The sequence below is a fragment of the Alexandromys fortis genome, unplaced genomic scaffold, assembly GCF_014885135.2.
Source record: "Alexandromys fortis isolate MF-2015 unplaced genomic scaffold, M_Fortis_MF-2015_v1.1 scaffold_93, whole genome shotgun sequence".
NCBI lineage: Eukaryota > Metazoa > Chordata > Mammalia > Rodentia > Cricetidae > Alexandromys > Alexandromys fortis.
The window spans coordinates 3,280,796-3,302,618 of NW_026067970.1; the positions used below are offsets into that span (position 1 = coordinate 3,280,796).

General features: G+C 41.9%; 1 protein-coding gene across 1 annotated transcript in view; it reads right to left on the reverse strand.

Annotated features, from left to right (window-relative positions):
- Positions 1-5,328: 5,328 nt before the first annotated feature.
- Positions 5,329-21,823, reverse strand: part of Hibadh (3-hydroxyisobutyrate dehydrogenase) — a 104,734-nt gene continuing 88,239 nt past the window's right edge. The window contains exons 5-8 of the mRNA XM_050155475.1: positions 17,658-17,791; positions 16,329-16,405; positions 8,069-8,225; positions 5,329-6,180 (exon numbers count right to left, since the gene is read on the reverse strand). Of these exons, the coding sequence (XP_050011432.1) occupies positions 6,022-6,180; positions 8,069-8,225; positions 16,329-16,405; positions 17,658-17,791 (527 nt within the window). The 3' untranslated portion in view covers positions 5,329-6,021. The remainder of the gene's footprint in view (positions 6,181-8,068; positions 8,226-16,328; positions 16,406-17,657; positions 17,792-21,823) is intronic.

A 21,823-nucleotide genomic window follows, 5' to 3' on the forward strand; every position in this document is an offset into this window, starting at 1 on the left:
ATGGGTGCAAATTAGTCCCTCTGAATGTGGGTGACAGTTGTAAGGCTGCAGCAGACAGTGGGGCCACTGGCAGTGGCACCGGATTTATCCCTACTGTTTGTACTGGATCTTTGGGAACCTATTCTCTTTGGATGGATACCTTTCTCAGCCTAGATATAAGGGAGGGCCTTGGACCTTCCCCAAAGCAATGTGCCTTACCCTCTCTAATGAGTGGACAGGGCTTGGGGTGGGGTGGGGTAAGTAGAGGAAATGGGAAGAGGGGAGGGAATGGGAACTGGGATTGGTATGTAAAATGAAAAAAGATAGCTTGTTTTCTCTTTAAAAATAAAATAAATTATAAAAAAAGAAAAAAGAAATTAGGGTTCAACTTGAAAAGCAGAAAAGGGAAGCAACCAAGCCACTAGTCTTACCTCTGCCAAGGTTGGGCAACTGCAGACCAAGCAGAGTAAACAGACTAAGCAGCCAGAGCCTCTCTCCCTCCCATTTTATATTCCCTCTAGTGCTTATATATTAAAGGTATAAGGCACTACCACCTGGGTTTGTTTCTGCATTGAGCTTGTGTAGCCCAGGGTGGCCTTGAACTCACAGAGAATCCGTCTGCCTTTGTCTCCCAAATCCTGGGATTAAAGGTATGTGCCACCACTGCCTGACCTCTAGTGGCTTAGCTTTTCCTTCTGATATTCAGACAAGCTTTATTTAATAAAACATAAATAAAATATCACTATAGGCAGTGGTGGTGCATACTTTTAATCCCAGCACTTGGGAGGCAGAGGCAGGTGGATCTCTGTGAATTCAAGGCCAGCCTGGTCTACACAGCTAGTTCTAGGACAGCCAAGGCTATACATAGAAAAAACAAAACAAAACAAAACAAACAAATATAAAATAAGATAAATTTAACACTAATCAAAAGTCTTTAAGGAAAACCATTTGTACAGTTAGTGGTTCGCTCAACATACACACAATGCCCAGTCTCTACTCGCATATACGCGAACCCTCACCTCAACTCCTCATGGATGCCAAGTGCTAAAGTGATGCTCAAAGCTGACAGGACACATTCTGCTTCTTCAAAGAGCTCCCATCCCAGTGTGAAAGGGAGCAAGGCAGCAACTATAATTAAACAGGTAGCTCCCCTGATGGGGAAATGACTGTCTGAGGTAGCTGTGGAAAGCTACTTAACAACAGTGGCACCTGAGCTGGTTACTCAGGAGGGGAGGGAGGGGTACTGGGCAGGCAGGGTAGGGGAGAAAAGCTTCTGCAAAGGCACTGACTTCTGATTAGAATGTGAGGAACATGGACGATTTGGGAAATGGCAAATTCCTAAATCTGGGGAAGCAGTGCTAGTGGAGTTACATGGAAGCCAGGGCACCGACAGGCTTGACCACCACTTAGGAGTTCTCTGGCAGTATCCCAAGCTAAAGGAGTTGATAGGGGAGCTGCATTAGACTGCCATCTTGGAAGGCCCTCTTGCAAAGCAGTGTGAAGAAGAAACTGAGGAAGAACTAGACCAGTGGCCAAGAAGCAGCTGGGACTCTCAAATTAGTGGCTCCAGTGGCCGCAGAGAAAGGGACAGCTGGACCCAAGGGACTTCAGTCAAGGATGGAAGTGTTCTAAGCCAGGACTGTGGCGGTGGCTATTTAAGCCTGACTTAAAGAAAAGCACAAAGGGGAGCTTTTGATTTTATATGAATTCTACAACAGTGAAACTGCTTAAAAAACCAAGAGCAAATGTGGGGTACCCTGGGTGCAAACCTGTGGTCAACTCTGAGTCTGTGACAAGCACTGGGGATTTAGAATCTGATGGAGGTGGTCTTGTATCTTATCTGTTGCTTTCATTGGTTAATAATAAAGAAACTGCCTCGGCCCTCATAGGACAGAAAATTAGGTAGGTGGAGTAAACAGAAGAGAATGCTGGGAAAAAGAAGCTGAGTCGAGGAGTCGCCATGATTCTCCCACTCCAGACAGACGCAGGTTAAGATCCTCCCTGGTAAGCCAGCTCATGGGCTACACAGAATATTAGAAATGGGTTAGAACAATATGTAAGAGTTAGCCAATAAGAAGCTGGAACTAGCCAGGCCAGGCAGTGTTTAAAAAAATACAGTTTCCGTGTAATTATTTAGGGGCATAACCTAGCCACTCGGGCGGCCGAGTGCCGGGGACGCAGCCCCGCCACTCCTAATGCAACAAGAATCAGCACAGATGGAGAGGGGTGAGGTGCTCAGAGATCTGGATGGAACAAGGCACAGGAGAACCAGGTCTGTCAGGAAAGGTGGGGATTCTAGGCGTTGGTGTGTGGTCTGAGACTCTGTGGCCCCCTAGAGCAAGGTTCTCTGAAGTTTGCATTATGGACATCTTGGGTAAACTAATTCTTAGGTACTGTCCTGTGTTGCGGGATGCTTAGCAGCTTCCTTGGCCTCTCTCCACTAAATTCTAGGAACATGACAACCAAAAACATCTCCAGATATTACCTTATAATCTTAAGAGAATGGGTGTGTGTTTTCCTCTTGAGAACTAATTATCAAGAGAAAGAGAGCTGCCTTCTTACACACACACACATACACACACACACCACTATATTAGCAGTTAACTCCCCAGTTCCCTTCTCCTCAATCCTTGGCAATCACTAATCTACCACCCATCCATCTCTACGGGATTTGTTTTCCTGACATCTCATATACTTGGCAGCACAGATCACGTGGCCCTTTCTTTGCACCTAGCCTTTCCGGGGGCCCACTCTCGAGGTTGGTTTCCGCACTTTGCTCCTTTGATGAACATCTCTCCTTATGCTGAGACCACACAGCATTACGTATTACGCGTAGTCCCAAGATTCTTCAAAATGTCACTAATGACTTCTAATTTGCCAAATCTAAATGGTTAATATCCAGCCCCTGTATCACGCTACTTCTCAGCAGCTTCTTAAACTGACAACTCTTACCTCAAAAACAATTTTCATGCAACTTCCAGGCCCCTGTTCTTTTTCTCCTCAATGGAGAGAAATGTCTCCCTTTCTGCCACCGTGAATGATGCTGCCAGGGGCATGGCCACGAGGCTGTTCCCTGCACACTTTTCCATCTGGGGAGCACGGAGACCAGAACAGCCAACAAGGTGTTGACTCGTAGTGTAACTTCAGAGGGACTTCCAAGAACTATCTCTCCAAGTGCGGGTTCCCACTGACGTCCCAGCAGCAGGGCTGGAGTTTCCGGAAGCACAGTCACTCTTGCTATGGTTCTTAACTCCTATTCCTTTATTTCTAATCGAGCAGGTGCAAGCCCTTCACAGACGAGACTGAGTTGTTCCCAGGGTCATGCTAGAGGCCAGTAAAGGGTATCCTTGATTAACACTTATCATTCACGTTGAAAACCATGGAAGTAAAATTCCACTCTCAGCTCCATGGAGGACCACTGGCACACAGACACTCTCCTCCCAACTCTCAAGAGCCACGTAGCGAGTGTCCCCTCTCCTACCATCACTTCCCCACTCCCATCCATATTTGCAATCTTAGAAATATGTCTAGCCCTCCCATCTTGCCACTGAATAAAACTTCCCATTCCACATTCTCTGCCAGGACCCATCCTGTCTCGCCTCCTCACCTCCAATTCCTCTCCTCTCCCTCCTTCATTATCACCTTGAACTCTAAGACTTTTCAAAGCCACCAGTGACCTCTTGCCAAATCCCAACGACTCATTTCTACTCCCTGCTCACTCGAGTTATGAGCAGGTTTTGACAGGCAACCATCACTCCCTTAAAAACCCCCTGCCCTTGGCTTGCGGGATCCCGTTCCCACCTTTCTCCCTGCTTTCCTAGTCCTCCAGCCTCACCTTCCCACCCACACAGGGCTCAGTCTTGACACCTTTCATTCTTCTCTGACATCACTACGCACCTCACACGAGCTACCTTTTTCCTCCTAAACATCCAACCTTTGTCAGACCCCCTTTCCCGAAGACACAATTCCTTCCTTCCACTTCTCAAAGTTATTAATTTCAGTCGCCCTTGATGCTTCTGACCCCACCCTCTTGTCAGTGACTCCATCTTTATGTTCCTTGTCTCTGACCTCGCTGTCACAACCCAGCCCATCTTCCACCATCCCTTGTCTGCATTATCACAACTGTCTCCTAACTGGCTCCCCTACACTTCATACCCCATACCCATGGCCTGCAACCTACTCCCCATGCAGCATTCACCATGAATCCTTTAAGAGAGGTCAGGTCATGTCACTCCTATGAATAAAATCCTTCACAGACTCACCTTTATGAAAGCCGTTTGCCAAATGGCTACCATGATGCCCGTCTTTGTATCCACATGGTCACATGCTCCCTTCCCAAGGAGACGCTGGTCTTGCTGGGTGACTTCTGCCAACCTGCCAGATGACTGAAAAATGCCTGTTCATGGTCTGGTTCTCCATTGCTTCAGGAACACTTCTGTTACCAGGTGAAAAGGTTCAAGCCAGCTTCCTGAAGAATGAGGGTCTTGAGAGAAGCCACTATCATTTCAAATGTCCCAGCTGAGTGACCCTTCAGCCCCATTTGGGTAAGCCCCAGGCAGAGGAAAAAGTCACACTAGACAATCTTGAAAAAATGGTAACTTTATTGTATTAAGCCACTAAATATTGGGGGTGGTTTGTTACCCAGCAAAAGCAAACTGATACACCATCATCTCACTCAGAAGGAAAGTCCATGTCCTGCCACAGTCCCTCTTCTGGACCACTTCACTTAGAGCCTTCCTGTATGTATTCCTTGCTGTCCTCTAGGGGCAACATACCTTATTTCTTATGCTTTCTTCAAATATCCTTGGGGCTTGCTCCCTAGCTTTTATTTTTTATCTGTATCAGTGTATCATCCAAGAGAATGCTTATGCTAACAAGTACCTCTGACACACCCCTCGTCAACTTCTTCATAGTTCTCATGATCTGACACGTTACCCTTTGTCACACCAGCTCCCAAGAAAATGCTAGAATCTCTAAGGGCAAGGACTTGGTCTCATTTATTAGTGTATCTTTAGTACTTTCAATAGGGCCAGAAAAATGATAAACAATAATATCTCTACCAACTCGGTGTCTAGATTTATCACAATGATGTTTCTTAAGGACTGCACTCCACACTGGGGTAAGTTACATTTGATGCTGAATTCTGTATCACCTACAACCTAGAAACATTCAAGCACATATCTATCAAAGTCTTCAGAAGGTCAGCTAGAGGCTGGCCTCTCAATGGCCAACTTTAAGTTCTGTACCTTTTGACCTCCCCTCTTCCTTTGTTCTTTTCCCCTTTCCTACATTAACTTGTTAAAAAAAAAAAAAAAGAAGGTAGAGACAGAATAAAAAGCTCCAAGAAAATGTTATCAGCATAGAAATTTATTTAAATTCAAAATAATATGACTATAGTTAGAATAATGTAATAATTATCTAAAGGAAATATCATCATTGGCTCTGAAACAGTCTAAAGATGTAATTCTTCTGGAGTCAAAAATATGTAGTAAGAATATACAGGAAGCAGAAATACAGAAGCAAGTGGGTTGAGCGTGGGAAGTTGTAACAGGAGGGACACACTTAGACACTGTGACAATTCAAACAGGAAGACACTGTCAACAAACCGTCTTACCCGTCAATCCCGGACAGTCAGTCAGCAACCCGGAATGAAGGAATAAACCCATCTGGTTAACAGGAAAAACTTCCCTCTAATTTGTCTTTGCAACCAATTTCTTTCCTTTTTACCATTGGCTCTATCTGGTTTTAATTGCAAAGTGAAGTAAATAAAATATCCTGATCAGTGTTCAATTTTGTTGAAGGTGCTCAGGGATCAAACTTTTAAAAAAGGTCAACCGAGCTAGTTAGCGGAAACCATCAGGTATGTTTGCTAAACAGAAGAAAGCAGCATCATTTAAAACTGGGTGAGAAATCCCACGGATTACTGTAATGTAGACAATCAAAGCAGACAGACGATCTTTGATTAAACCCATCACTTAGAATGAGCTAGAAGGAGGCTCAGGACAGAGTCTGGTTCTCAAGTGTCCATGTACAGAGGGCACATCAGAAGGTCTCCTCCTCCCGCAGATACTGGAACACAGACGAGAAGTCTTTCTTTGAGTAGCCCTTGGCACACATCATCCTGTATATCTGGTGGGCCAGACTTCCTAGAAGAATTGGGCTCTTGGTGCTTGTGGCAGAGTCTTGAGCTAATCCCAGATCCTAAATCAAACACGCAGGAGAAAGCATGTTGAGACACATTTTGAAACCAGGCTGCTTGCTGCTAAGAGGAGGCAAGGAGGAGGAAGAATAGAATCTGGAAAAAAAAAAATCTTACATGCATTAAGTGTATGTGTGTGTGTATGTTTTCTCTCTTTTGATGCTGAGGATCAAACCAAGTGCTTCATACAATGGTAGGCATGCATGCTGCCACTGGGCCACGCCCTAGCCAGTATTATTTTATTAAGTGCTTTCACATAGCTGGAAAAGTGCTACAAACAGAAATCTTGACTTCTAAATATCCACACTCCTGTCCTTCAGGAAACCCATTCACTGTGTCTTTAGATAGAAATACTGTGCAGGCAGGATTACATAAAGATGATTTCTTCAAGCCAAGTTGTGCTGGCATATACCCTTAATCCCAGCATTCAGGAGACAGAAGCAGGTGGATGTCTGAGTTTAAGGCCAGTCTGGTCTACAGAGTGACAACCAGGGCTACAGAGAAATCCTGCCTCAGAAAACCAAAGAAGCAAACAGAGAGAGAGAGAGAGAGGTTATCAAATCTGTAGAGGTCTACATGACTGCCATAAGAAGTGCTTTCTAGCATGTTGGGAACACATGGAGACAGTCTCAGACAGAACTCCATCCACAGGCAGAGTGCTGAGGATGAACAGCTGCAGCCTACACAGACTCAGGCTGGAGACCGACAATGAAGAGGGACTAGGATTCTTTTGGAGAAACAGTACCAGAATGGGAGCCCAGGAGGTAGAGTCCAGATCCTGGGTAAAACCTTCCAGAACAAACAGATGGTTAAGCACAGAGCTAAAAGATAGGTGCTAGTTAGGTAAAAAAGCATCTGGGGTTGAGGGAACAGTGGCGGGGAGAACAAGCCTGACAGAGAATAGTCAGGGGAAAGGTCAGGAGCAGGGGAAAAGAGAACAGTGAGTTCAGCACAGCTAAAGCACAGAGAGGAGCAGAACAGGGAAGGGAAGCAAAGGCCACATCATCAAGGCCTTGTTAGACTAGCTGAAGAAAGAGACATTAACCTACAAGGAGCTGCAGGCTATTAAAGACAGTACCAGAAGAGACACACTTGGGTTTTACATTCTAGCCTACTCCGATATCATGCGGAAAGCAATATGGAGACGATCAGAAGGATCAGTGGGGACGTCTGGGGGTGTATGCAGATGAGACACTGCCACGGTTTTGGTGGAGGGAGAAAGGAATCTGAATGAATTCAAGACACACTGAGGAAGAAGAATGGAGAAGTGTCCTGGGGAATTCACGAGAGCAGAACAAGCACAGCATTTGGGTGAATGTGTTACCACGTTTGAATGGGGTAGAAGGTGGTGAGCGCTATGAGAGGCAGGAAAAATCTGACGGCTTAAGTGTTTTTTTATAGTTGAGATGACAAATGAAATGAGGGCAGTGAGTTGCCTTTTAAATGAGCAATTTGCACATAAATCCCTATGTACACTTAAAGCAGGAAGACACGCTTGAAACCCATGCATACTTTAACACAAGTGCCTTAACAACCAGGGAATCCCACTACTCCCACTCTAAGGAGTTGGTAAGTTAATGCAAGTTTATAATGAAGGACAAAATTTCACCAGCTTACATTATAAACAAACCCAAGCTCCAGAGAAAAATCTTAGTCCATCCTGGCCCAAAAATAAAATGAACAAGGTAAGTTTTTTTTTCTTTTTTTAATCAAAGCCAAATTTACACTAATTTTCATGGGAAACTGACTCACTGTTATAACAATTTTGCCTTCTAGGATGGGTGCGTGTTTTGTTGAAAGGGGGTGTGTGTGCCTCTGTGTGTGATGGTAGGGATTAGACTATTCAATATTGCTTTTCTCCCCCTCAGTTAGTCTTTGCATTTAACATACCTTAGCCATGAGTGTTGTTCCAAATCCACCTTGGTAGTTATTAGATGAGGGGACTCCATCCATCACCCCTGGTACAGGATTGTAAGTGTCACTGGACCAACATCGTCCCGAGCTCATATTCAGGATTTTAGCCAACAATTTTGGGTCAAGCCCTGACCTTTCAAAGGTTAAAGGAAAACATTAAATATCAGAATGTACAAGTCACACCCAACTTACTAACAAGTAAAGGCATTCCACCTGTTTGTTTATCACTATAAATCTAAAGACCACACAGAACTAGGGGGCAGAAGAGTCACTGCAAGTGGGCGCCATCTTGGGATATAAAGTGTCAGAACAACCTAGGCTACAGAGTAGCAGCCCACCTCAAAAAAAAAACCCCAAAATAAAGGCCAGGAGTGGTGGCTTACACCTTTAATCCCAGCACTCTGAAGAGAGAAGCAGGCAGATCTCTATGAGTTCAAGGCCAGCCTGGTCTACACAGTGAGTACCAGGATGACATAGAGAGACCCCTCTTTCAAGCCCCAGTAAAAATAAAGAAAACCAAAACAACAACAACAACAAAACACCATCCATAAACCTCAAAACCAAGTGAAGAAGCTATCTTCAGTTATGTGCTATTAAGAGCTGCTGTTTAAAGCCAGGTGGTGGCGCACACCTTTAATCCCAGCACTCAGCAGGCAGAGGCAGGAAGATCTCTGTGAGTTCGAGGCCAGCCTGGTCTACAGAGTGAGTTGCAGGACAGCCAGGACTACACAGAAAAACCCTGTCTCAAAAACAAAACAAAATAACCCCCCCCCCAAAAAAAAACAACAACAAAAGAGTTACCCATTAATAAGGTCACACCTGAGAGAACCTGCGCATCTCATCTAAAGAGGAGGAATGCATCACCTCATCAGTGTGCGTAGCTTCTCACACTTGCAGGTTCTGTTGCCTTCCAGACGATACTGCTTCGTCACTTATGAACTTTCAACCAGTCTGATAGTCTAAATTCTATATCACATACAAGTGATGTATGTCAAAAAGAAATATTGACAACTCTGGAAAGCCACAGGCGTCTGGGTGGAAGCACTTACATGTATGTTTATTCCTTTGGTTTTTAAGAGATGAACGATGAGCTGTAAAATGTGCTTAGGAACAGTTATCATTACAAGAGACAGTATTTCCTGCTGTACACTTTTCCTTATTTATTAAGCCTTCATTAGATAATCTTGCTTATGAAGCAAGTCTGCCCAGAGTGTGACATATGCTATCTATTCAGAGACATGCGTTAGAGTTCTGGGTCACCTGCTGATAAGGTTACTGATCCTGATAAAACAAAGCTTGCCCGAGCGGAAACATCATTTGTTCTCTCACTGGGCTGATGGCATAAACGGCTGCTCGGTGCAACCCTAGGAAGAGCAGCAAACGCTCATCAGCTCGAGCTAAGGACTTTCACACAGTTTGGGAAGCCCAGTTTGTTAAGTATCACCGAATCAAGTTTCAAATAAAACTTCCTACTCAGCCATTTATTGGCTTTTTTCCTGCAAAGGACCATTATAAAACAACTGCCATAAAGCTTTCTACTTTGTCTTAAAATCAATCTCTTCTAGAAAAAAATTGAAAAGAAACACTTAGATAAATGTTAAACAAACTGCACCTCAGCATGCTTAAATTGATTACTGTATAGTCTGTTTGCTGCAAAATCTGAATACCCAAACAGCAAGGCATTTTTACTGATGCTAAAGCAGGGAAGAGAGCTGAGAGCCAGGAGTCACACAGAACCAGTGTGATGTGATCAGGCTTCCAAGGTGGTGGGAATAAACAGTACACTAAGGGCCACACAGTTGAGTTTGTAAGCTGGCCCGTGTTATGATGATGGGTCTTTTATTAAGGATTCTATCAAACATAAAGACTCCAAACCAGCTGTTACACATTCTGTCCAACAATAGACAGAAGCACAACAGTTTCAGTCTTTTGAAAATACCTGAGTTTGGCAGAGCATGGTAGTGTATACCTAATCTTAGCAAGTGGGAGGCAGAAGCAGGAAGATCAGGAGTTCAAGGCCAGCCTGGGCTACATAGCAATTTCCAGGCCAACCTCAGCCACATTAGTCAGTTAAAATGCCAAGGGGAAGAAAAAGACGCAAGTTTGCTGTGTGTGTACTAGCAACAGACACTTTCTTCCCAGTGTAAATCAAGCTATCAGTATGACAGTGAGACACACAGTGAGAAGACAAGACAGCATTCTTAAGGAATAATTGTGAAAAGAAAAATCACAGATTAGCCCTTAGCTAACTGCTGTAACCACAAATGTATTCTCTAAGCAAAACATACACCCATAAAGACAGCACATTTCCAAACATTTTAGGGGCATCCTATTGTCTTAGATTCTAAGATGCCAACACATCTAAAGCAGTGGACTTCCTTCCTTAGAACCTTCTGGGTTATGCTGGCTAGAACTTCACAAGACTCTTGACTGCAAAGGATGTCCACACGCTGCAGCATTTGTTCAAATGGCGAGTTAAGCCTATTTCCCTAACTTTGGAACGCCCTCTGCTTCCCCTGAATAGAACAAGCCAGGGAAAACACTGGCACTGGCTTAGGAACCTGCCACTATCTAGAGGCATCGAAAGGGTACATGCACACATACAAAATCAGGTGGGAGCTGTTTCTCCGCTCACTTTCCAAACCTGATGCTGCCTGTCGTGCAGACTCCCTTCAGCAGCCTCCTGCTCCCTCCCTGCCCCCACTCTGCAGCAAAGTGTATCATTAAAAAGAGCAAGTGAGGAGTGTTTTGCATTTCCTTTTTCTGAGGCTTCTTCAGCTGGCACGTACAGAACTGACAGCTAGAATTAGACAGGATATTAAAATCAGTTACTGAAGTCCTCTGTCTTCCACTGTGCCCAAGGCTTGTAATGGTCTGAAACCAGCTAGAATACACAGTAATTGTCATTCAGAGAGTCTACCCTAGAACGTCATGCTTCACTGGAGAAGACTGAGTTTCCATTTGAAATCAACAAATTAATCCAAGACAGGTATCTGAAAGGGCAAGTTTAATAGGAAGCAGCTACTGGGCTCTCAACCATGATAAAATGTTATTGCTGCTTCCCTGTAAATTGGCTGGGAACATATGATACTTCTGCATAAGAGCCCCATCGCTGCTCAGGAGATATACAGCTCAAGCCATCAAAAGGATGACAGTCTGTCAGTCCCCATAATAACTTGCCACTGGAGGTGGTTCGAGAGTGTGTGCATGCATGCTTGTGGCTTTACAATTGCTGGCATGTTCTCTGATATAAACAGAATGAATTCATTGCTCTGACTGCATATATAATGCAACTCAAATAAACGTCACGATGTCAAACCCACTCACCTCTAAAACACAAGAACATTAAATGAACTTTTGGAAGTAAAACCAATGCATGATAAACTTTAAAAAAAGGAAAAAGTATAAAAATTCTTTGCCTTCACCATGACCAAAATCTTAGAGGCCAAAAGTTTGTTCACGTTCTACCTTTTAAGTATCTCCTACACTGGTAACTGGGATTACCGAATCCCAGTTATTCGGTAAGAATAACTGGGGGCCGCTATAACAAAAACAAATCTGGAAAGAACACATCTAAAACCGTGCTCATTTTAATCAACTAACACTAACTCACTCACACATACTCAGACCTGCCATGTGTCAGTTCCAGGCAGGAGCCAACGAGACAACAAAGAAGCACAGGCTGTACCCTGCCTACCAGGGCCAGGGGAAAGGATATCCAGACCCAAGCGCCATGCAGCCACCGCCCATCCTCTCTCTCATTCCCTCCCGCCTCTCCTCTCCACTTAGTCAAGTCTTCACTCTGAGTGACTGCTATGTTTTCTTTTTTAAAAATTATTTATTTTAATTTTATGTGCCTTGGTATTCTGCCTCCATGTATGTCTGTGTGAGGGGGTCAGGTCCTCTGGAACTGGAGTTACAGACAGTTGTGAGCTGCCATGTGGGTGCTGAGAATTGAACCCAGGACCTGTGGAAGAGCAGTCAGCGCTCTTAACTGCTGAGGCATCTCTCCAGCTCCATAAAACACACACACACACACACACACACACACACACACACACACACACACACACACACAGCTCGTAAGAATGGTTATGAAGGAAAACTGTCCAAATAAGAGTCAAATCCTAACCTTGGATATCATTAAGTACTATGTGCCAGGAACTTCTTTTAAAAAGCTAACAAAAGCTTTTTAAAGGTGGTGGCGCATGCCTTTAACGCCTTTAATCCCAGCACTCCAAGAGGCAGAGGCAGGCGGGTCTCTGTGAGTTCAAGGCCTTGCTGGACTACAAGAGCTAGTTCCTGGACAGGCTTCAAAGCAACTGGATCAAAAAAATAAATTAAATTAAATTAAAAAATCCACCCCCCCCAAAAAACGTTACAAAAATTTATCAGCCATCTCAATAACCCATTGGGGGGTTAGTAGCAGTATCACTTTAAAATGAGAAAGGCAGACATCTGTATACAGCTGGATACAAGTTAGACTCTAATCAGCCTGAAACTCTCTGTGTCAAGTGGTGACATGTGCCAGTCAATCAATGTGTGGCACTTAATCAGTTAAGAAATCCTATCAACATTTTGATTATTAACCTCCTGCAATTGTTCTATTGATTAGGATATAAAAATAAGAGTTTTGCCAGGCAGTGGTCGCACACGCCTTTAATCTCAGCACTCTGGAGGCTGAGGCAGGTGGATCTCTGAGTTTGAGGCCAGCCTGGTCTTCAGCCTTCATTTCAGGATACACAGGGCTATACAGAGAAACCCTCTCTCAAAAATCAAAATAGTAAATAAAAGTAAGAAATAAAAGCTTTAATCCTCACATAAGAGAAAAGGCAAACCTGAGGTGCAATAATCAGGAAACTGAAAGTATACCTGTGGGAAAAGCTCCCTTTGTGAAGAGCTTTCAACTGCACCAGAAGCAGCAGTGTTTATGATGCAAAACAACATGGTGGCTGCAGGAGGAGAGTGGGCTTGACTGACCAGCAAATCACTTGTTACATCACCAGTGTTTCTTAAGAATCAGTTCTCAGTGGAGCACAATTAAAAATGAAACAACAAAATGTACATTAACAATGTTGTTTGTGTGTGATCACAAACCTCTCTCATGCTACAGAATGACTTCGAAGTCTTAACTAGGAATCTAGCTATAAAAGAAAAAGATCTAATAAAAAGGACTCTCAAAGTCTATTATGCACCAATATTTTTTGCACTTTATTTTTTTAACAAAATTTTAAAATTTCACTAACATCTATAAAGGCTCACTGTAAAAGGGCAAAGCGTCAATTTTAAACTGTATGGTTTTATTCTTCTATTAAAGAGAAACCATATTACAGAAAAAAACGAAAACACTGACTTATGAGAATGAAATTAATCAGAAATGATCATGTCACTGGAACAGGCGACTCAATTTGTAAATGTTGACATTAATACTCTAGAAGATTCTACTTGTAAGTGAGCAGAATATAAATGCAGCTGAACCACTCTGATGCTGTACTACTCCGTGGGAATTTACTACTTGGGAATTTATGCTTGCCGATGCCAATTTTCCCTTTCACCTTGCAAAGCGCAATAAATCGTGGCCGCTCTCTATACTCTATTAGAGAACAATCCTGTCACTTTAAACCGTGTCTGTAAACCACAAAGACAGACTACAGCAGAAGCTCTCATCCCAGGCTGTCAGAACACTAAGACAGACTCTTGTTAGGCAATGTGGGAAATAACTTAGTACAATCTAAAACATTAGAAAATTATATATTATTTTAATAGTTAAATAAAACAATCAAGTTTCTGCCTTGTTTTTTGACTTCTTATGCATATTTTGTTTATATCTACAGGTCTCTCTCCTCTCATATAATACACACACACACACACATATATTTAGAGTTTTGGTAAAACTAAATATTTAAAAGTTTCACATTTTTCAGAGTCAGGAGTGCTAGGTTCTATTATACCGTGGAACCATAGAAATGCTTCCTATTCTCAAACATCATTTTACCACACTGGGTCATGGCCAAAAGAAGATAAACCATTTTTCTGTTATTTATGTCCCTATGTGGATTTATGCCACTTTCAATGTTTTTCTTGAGAACCAACCCAGTGCAGCAGCCAAGGGCTTTCCCTTCATCACACATTTTGGTCAGTGGATATTCATTCCTATTATTCTTTATTAGCTGGCATCTGGAGAATTTCCACAAGGACTTACCCTAGATGTAAGTTTCACTTTGATTTTTTAAATTACATTTGTGTGTGTGTGTGTGTGTCTGTGTGCGCGTGCACGCGCATGTGTGTGCACTCACTTGTCATGGCATGTGTGTGCTCAGAGGACAACCTGCAGGAGTCAGTGCTTACCTCCCACCATGTGGGTCCTGGGGATCAAGCTCAGAGTGTCAGGCCTGGCAGCGGGTGCTCTCGTTTTACCTCTTAAGCCATCTTTCTGTCCTCAAAGCTTCATATTTTATTTATTTTATTCATTCATTTGTTTGTTTGTTTACTTATTTGGAGACAGGGTCTCACCATGTAACTCTGGCTGGCCTGGAACTCACTATATAGAGCAAACTGGTCTCAAAGACACAGAGACATCTGCCCGCCTCTGCCTTCCAAGGTTTGGGATTAAATAAAAGCATGTGCCACCACATCCAACCCAAGGGCTTGCTTCAGAAGAGAAAAATCACAGTTTTGACAGAAAAGTATTCAAGAAATGCCAGAAGACACAATGCCCAAGGAGCATCTGAGCCAGGGATGCTCGGTGAGGAGTAGAAGCAAACTCGTGAGAAAGGGGCATGTCAGGAATCTAGGAGAACCTAGGTTTACCCAGACTTTTACTTTTTATAGTTTAGTCCTTTATTTCCAGAAAAAAAGAATAAAATCATACATATAAATTGATGGATATTAGTTATGTTGTTAGCAACAATTAACTTTATAAGCAATTCAAATTCCAGAAAGTTTTGTTTTCCTCTTCTATGAAACTGGTCTAGAGAACAGATGTGAAAATAAATATGCTAGTAACAAGTTTCTCCATAGCCTGAAACTGGCCATAGCACAGATATGATGCTCTAAAGGGCTTCCACGCACAACGGTTTTATTAAGGCTTTGTACAGACATGCCTTACCATCTTATAGACATGGTTCTAAAATGTAAATGGTATGGGATATTGATAAACCAATTAGCGCTGATGCAAAGCAAATTCCTCTTTTATCTCAATTACAACATGACAACTTAATAGGTCAAGATAGTTTAACATCTGAGACGGGCAATTCAATAAAACAACAGCATCTTGATATGGTAATTAAGAGGAAATGTGAATCCATTACCATGTTTTAAAAAATATCTCAAGCACTTTGGCTCTTTTTATTGCTTTTATCAAGAGCTGTGGTCCAAGTCACTCCTCTACTTTGTGCTGTATCTATCTGATAAGCAGCCCGGGGATATAAAGAAAAGCTATGGAAAAAGTGGCCTGCACACATTAAAGATGTTCTCTAAAATAAAAAAAAAATGTGTATTTATTATATTCATGAAATACAGAACATTAAAAATATTAATTAGTCGATTAATCATATAAAGCATTCCCAATCCAAAAGATTAAAGGCTAAAATTAAGACATTAACCTTAAGCATTCTAGAGAATTATCACTGAAAAGAAAAAGAGAATTTCTGACTCAATTTAAATAAACAATTAGTGAACATTGTATTTTAAAGATCCATCCTAAAGTAGAGTACCCAAGCAAGTTAAAATGAAAGCTTCGTATGTGAATTGTGCCTTTAGGAATGGAAGCCTGGTTATTCTGACAACAGACCACCAAGAACCCTGCTAGTGCAGATTCTGAGAAATACATTTAAAACAGGTATATAAAACTAGTAACAGCAAAACACTTGAATTCACTACACATTAAAAACATGTTTCATTCAAATTTGTCCTAACATTTCCAAAATATGTTTGAATTTTATAGTTTTTGCATTTCAGTATAATTGAAAATATGAGGCTTCCATATAAAAAGCATAATATAACTTCAGTGTAGAGTGTAATATATTTTATGGCTGTGGCAAAGAGTGTTGACATTCCCTAGGGTCCTATTGCTTGTCCAATAAGCAAAGTCTATTAAAATTCAATAATGAAGCACTTTCAATGTGCTCCTGAACTAACTCATTTATCTCTCATGAACATCATCTTTTAACATCCAAAATCAAATAGGGAAGACAATGAAAATTGTTAGTATATGAAAGTGTTCTCTTCCACAAACCTGATTCCAAGATTCATAGCTTCAGCGGTTCCAATCATACTTATAGCCAACAGCATGTTGTTGCAGATCTTTGCAGCCTGAAAATAGAGTGCATATTAAGTATCTTTATTTTCAAGGTATAATTTCTAAAAGATTTTCTTTACCTGATTCCATAAGGTTCTCTCTTGAAACAAACAAACAAATAAACATTCAATGGTGGATTCTCTCTAAATGGGTAAGGAAATGTGATTCAGTGTATCTCCCTCTGAGCCTAACCCACTGACCTCAACAGAACCTGGGTGTCTCTTCCACTCAGTTAAAAAAAAATGACACTCCTACTGTGGCCTCAACACTAAGGACGACTGATCCATGTGACACCACTGCTCTCAAAGGGATTGATTTACATTTTAATTGGGAAATGGGAACGATATGCTATATGTACGGGGACAGATGAGCACCCAAGAACACTAACGGTGAAGTCCATGGAGGAGACAGCAGGGTTCAGGAGGAATGGAGTGAACGTGTGTGTGTTAGGAGCAGGGCAGGGACAATTCAGTCTCTGAGTTCAGGACTAGTTATCTCATCACTGAAAACAGGCTCATGGAGGACGTGGAAGCAGAAATCATCTCTCTGAAGGTCAGGACAGGATGTAAATAGGCAAGAAAAAGAAGGGCATCAGGGTAAATGCTAAGTATATAAAAGGACTAGGACAGAAGCATGGGATGAGCCTGGGGTTATAAGAATAAAATAAGCCTGGGGTTATAAGAACATTACTCATATATATGACTTAGGGAACATGGAGATATTTGATAGTTAAGACTGTCAAGTGGGGCAGAAAGTTAAACTCTGACATGGTAGAAGTAGGGATCTACTGGCCCTCTGAGCAGCAAACTTGGTTCAAGATAATGGAAGGCTACACCCAGTAATGTGTGGAATGAGCAAGATGATCAACAAAGGTAAAACTCAATACAGATTACAGAATGCTAAGTTTAAACTCAACAAGGAGTCCTAACGTGAAAGCCTTGAGCTTTAGTGACTGGAAGAATGGAATATGAGCATGAGTTAGGAGCAGGACAGGAACATCCAGTTCAGTTCAGAGTTCAGTGCTATAAGTCAGCTATTTCTAAAGGAAATGCTTGCTTTTCTAGAAGATTAAGGTGCACAGGTTACTTCTTCCTCATCGAACTGACATCTGCCCAAGCCTCCCAACAATGATGAAAACCCAGCTCATCCCAATTGAACTTAAATCTAAGCAGGGAATCCACAGCATGAGCCAAGGGGGAAAAGGTGTAAGAATGTGGTCAGAAGAACATTTTACATTGAGTCATATCAATCATGTGACAACATTACCTGCCCAGTCCCAACAGCACCACAGTACATCACATTGGAGCCCATGCAGGCCAGCAACTCTTGGGCAGCAGCAAATTCATCTTCAACTCCTCCCACCATAAATGTAAGGTTTCCAGAACGAGCAGCTCCTACACCTGAGTTATTTAGGAAAAAGAGATTGAAGCAAAACTGCTTAGGTAAAATACCAAAATGAGAGAAAAACCTAAAAGCCAAAGGGATTTATTTAACCCTTGCCTCAAAAATTTATTTCTGCCAAGCATGGGAAGATTCTCAAATCTGCAGTGTTCCAGTAACCAAGCCTCATGTAGCTTCATCATAAACCCCAAAGACATACGCAGTCATATACACTTAGAGTTTACTGGAGCCCCAATGGCACCACAGCATACAAAAGGAACCTGCTCTAAAGGCAAGTTCACAAGCTCCTTCTCCAAATCCCACCTACTGATGAGATCTGGAGACCTGGGTCCTGGGCCTCCAGCACGCCGGCATTCGGGTGGCCAGGCTCTTCCTGAAGGAGAGGTGGCTGCTCATCTAGATCACTCTCACGTGCATTTTCCAGCATCAGCAGAGTGTTCTCATCTTTCTCTCCTCCTGCCACATCTCTGAGCAACTCTTTTCTGGTGACATGAGCATGAACAAGAAATAAACGTCACCATACTCTGGCTACTTCTTAGCTTTGAACCGACTTGATGATACCAGTCTCTGGTTAAAAGGATCAGTGAAACGACTTCTAATTTAGGCTTGTCTTCATAGAGAGAAAAGGGCCACTTTACTACAACTTTCTTATTAACTATGAAATAAAATTTAAAGACTATGCTTTTAATATTGACAAGTCTTTGTTCATAATTTTCAAGTTATATTTCTTGTTAAAAACAGTAAATATGTGCATAAACCATATAAGCGTAACTTCTGTTCTGTAACTACTTTCCAGCTCATTTGCAACCTAGAAATAGGAAACCATAGCTGTACCACGATTAGACCTGGCCATTAGAGCAGACAGCTACAAGTGATGCCTGCTTTTCAATTTAACTTACTCAAGACAAAGTTTCTCTGTGTTGCCCTGACTGTCCTAGAACTCACTCTGTTCAGGCTGTCCTCGAACAGAGATCTGAGTGCCTCTGCCTCCTAAATCTGGGATTAAAGTTATGAACCACAATTGCCTAGCTTAAATTGTCAGTATTTTGCTATTGTCAAATCAAGCAGCTTTCTCTTTCCTGGATTATATTATTTTTAACCATTTACTAAAAGCAAAAGTCAGTGTGATGTAAGTCAAATGATCTTGGGAGAGCATTCCCTGTGCATGGAAGCCTACAATGCTCAAAGGAAGTTAAGTTACATCATTCCATAATAGCATTAGACACACTTTGGAAAGAATTATGTACAAACACTTAATTATCTTAACATTTGATAATGACATGTGAGTGACTACCATTTTGCTAGCTTCTAATTTACTCTACCAAGATGGTAAAGTGTTAATACTTTACAATTATTTTCCTCAATTTCCTTATTCATTCTTATTCAAAACACATAACCACCCTGTCTCCTAATCCTGTAGCTCTAACCTGGAGAAATTAAGTAGACAATTTGAGTCAAAGCTTACAAACAAATCCAGCATTATCCATCATAGGTCAGCAGCTCTGTACCTAGATTACAGACTGCTAAATAGCTTCAGAGAGTCATTTATTGAAGAAAAAATTAATGCTGACAATGGTTCTCAGCTGGTTAATCTTTTGACAGGTGCACTTTCTCACTCACTCAAACACATATTTCAAAAAGAAGAAATAAGTTACTTAAGCAGGAAAAACTCACAAGAAAAGAATTGTTTACCCTTGATTCAGAAGTCCACGGCAGTCCTCCCTCCTCTCTCAAGGTGACAGTGTTCATTTCTAACCTTATCACAGCCTACATCCCAACATAGGTCTGATGACACTGAGCAATTCTTGGGACCAAATCCTTTCCTCCCACACACATTCCTTTCACATTATCAGGCGTACTCCCAAATGCAGGGGCAGAAGTAATGCCTAAGCTATCCTAAAAGAAATGTGACCAATGTGGACAGATGAGAAGGACATCTGAAAAGCTGGAACGCAAACACTTCCCAAGACCTCTTACAGACTTCAGAAGACACCCCGTGGGATTTTAAGTCTATCGACAGTAAGCAATAAATGTACTGCCTTGCCATGCTATTTTAATTCATCTCTTTTCTAAAATAGGATAACAAAGAACTAATGCATGCTCAGGTAGCTAGCACTGGGAGAAATAGTTACAAGTTGACCATTGTTTTTGTTTTGTTTTTCTAGACAGGGTTTCTCTGTGTAGACTTGGCTGTCCTGGAACTCTGTAGGCCAGGATGGCCTTGAACTCAGAGATCTAACTACCTCTGGCCTCCTCCATCCCCCCCAGTGCTGGAATTAAAGCCGTGTACCACCACTGTTCGGCAGCTGAACACTCTTAATTGAACAATCTAAAATCTGTTATCATCCTTTTAAAATCCAACCTTTTTTGAGCACCAACATGAAGCCACAGCAGAAAATTTGAGCGTCTATCCTTAGGTGATAGGATGTAGTCAAAATGCAGATACACTAAAAATTCTATGTAAAATTACCTTCAGCTATGAGTATAAGGAACACATAAAACAGAAACGAATGCTGTGTTTAGATTTTGGTTTCAACCCCAAGATATTTCCTTATATACACTCAAATATTCCAAAAGTCCTAAATCTGAAACACTGGCCCCTACCACTTCAAATATTAAGCCTGTATTTTAGTTTATATTTTAATAATAGTTTACATAAAACCAAACACAGTTTTAGTTCTACTATAAAATTTATCATACTTTATTAAAATCTTTGATTTTATCTCATTTTTCCCACAAGGTCAGCATGGGGTCTTGCTTATGTCAGTATTCCTATTATGTAACACCCTACATGGCACTCAGCAGACGATTGTGTGGAAAATGAATCAATAGGCATGGATGGAAGAATAAAAGCTCTAGAGATGTGTAACTGGTTTTGAGAGATACTTGTGGCTGTGTGATTATAAAGAAATAACTCTGAGCCAGTGAATAAAATGAGAAAGTAGCTGTGCACACCATCTAAATAGGAGGTTTATAATCCGAGTTTGTGAAGTGGGCATTTTATAATCTGGTGCTCTAAGTCACTGTCTCTTCTAGGATAGTTTTAGCCTTGCTTGCTAAATATTAGTTGCTGAAGGCTGACCCCATAAACAAGAGAAGCAGGCTGGCCCAGGCAGTTCTAGAGTGGTCCATGTCTGGTTGATGCTAAGATTACATCACTGTGAGCTGGCTGTGGTGGGTGCCACATGCTTGCCATCCCAGAACTTGGGAGGTTAAGGCAGCAAGACCATGAATTCTGACCAATTTAAGCAGCATAATAAGACCCTGTCTCAAAAAAGAAAAAGAGAGGGGAAAGGAGAAAAATCACTGTCAAGAACTCTTGGGGGGAAAAAAAAATCAACGACAGCTTAGTTTATCTTTTAGATAGAGTTGAAAAATCTACATTTGTTTGTCCATTCAACACAATCTGCCAGGACCCAGTAAGTATCAGGGCCTGTGGTTAGCTGAAGGGTAAAGACTAAATTACATACACCCTTGCTTCTACTAAGTTACGCACCTGTGGCCCAGCCACTCTTTTCTATAACCCTGGTCTGAGTGTGGACAACGGCAACAGCACTTCCCTCCCACTCCATCTCCCTTCTGCCCTGGTCTCCAACATCGATCTTCCACACAGCAGCCTGAGCAACCCTCCTAAAACATAAAACCAGTTCACAGTTTTTCTTTACTCTCAATCATCCCAAAGATTCCCACCATGCCTAGTATAAAATCCAAAGTCCTACAAAGCCCTAAAGGGCCCGCTAATAAACCATGGCTTCCTCTCCTGGCACTCATGCTTCCTAGTCACTTTGCCTCTGGCTAACCCTGAAACATATCAAGCATGCTCTACTCTCATCCCAAAGCCTTGAATGTCTTACTCTTTTCAGTTTGATACATTCTTCTACAAACTATTCACAACTAATTTTCCAATAATTGAGAACTCTGCTCAAAATGTGCCTCTTCAGAGAAGTCAGACCACACTTCTTTATCACTTGTTAACTTTCCTGCCTTAACTTTATATCACTTCCTGCCCCGATTTGTTTCAACGTTTATTT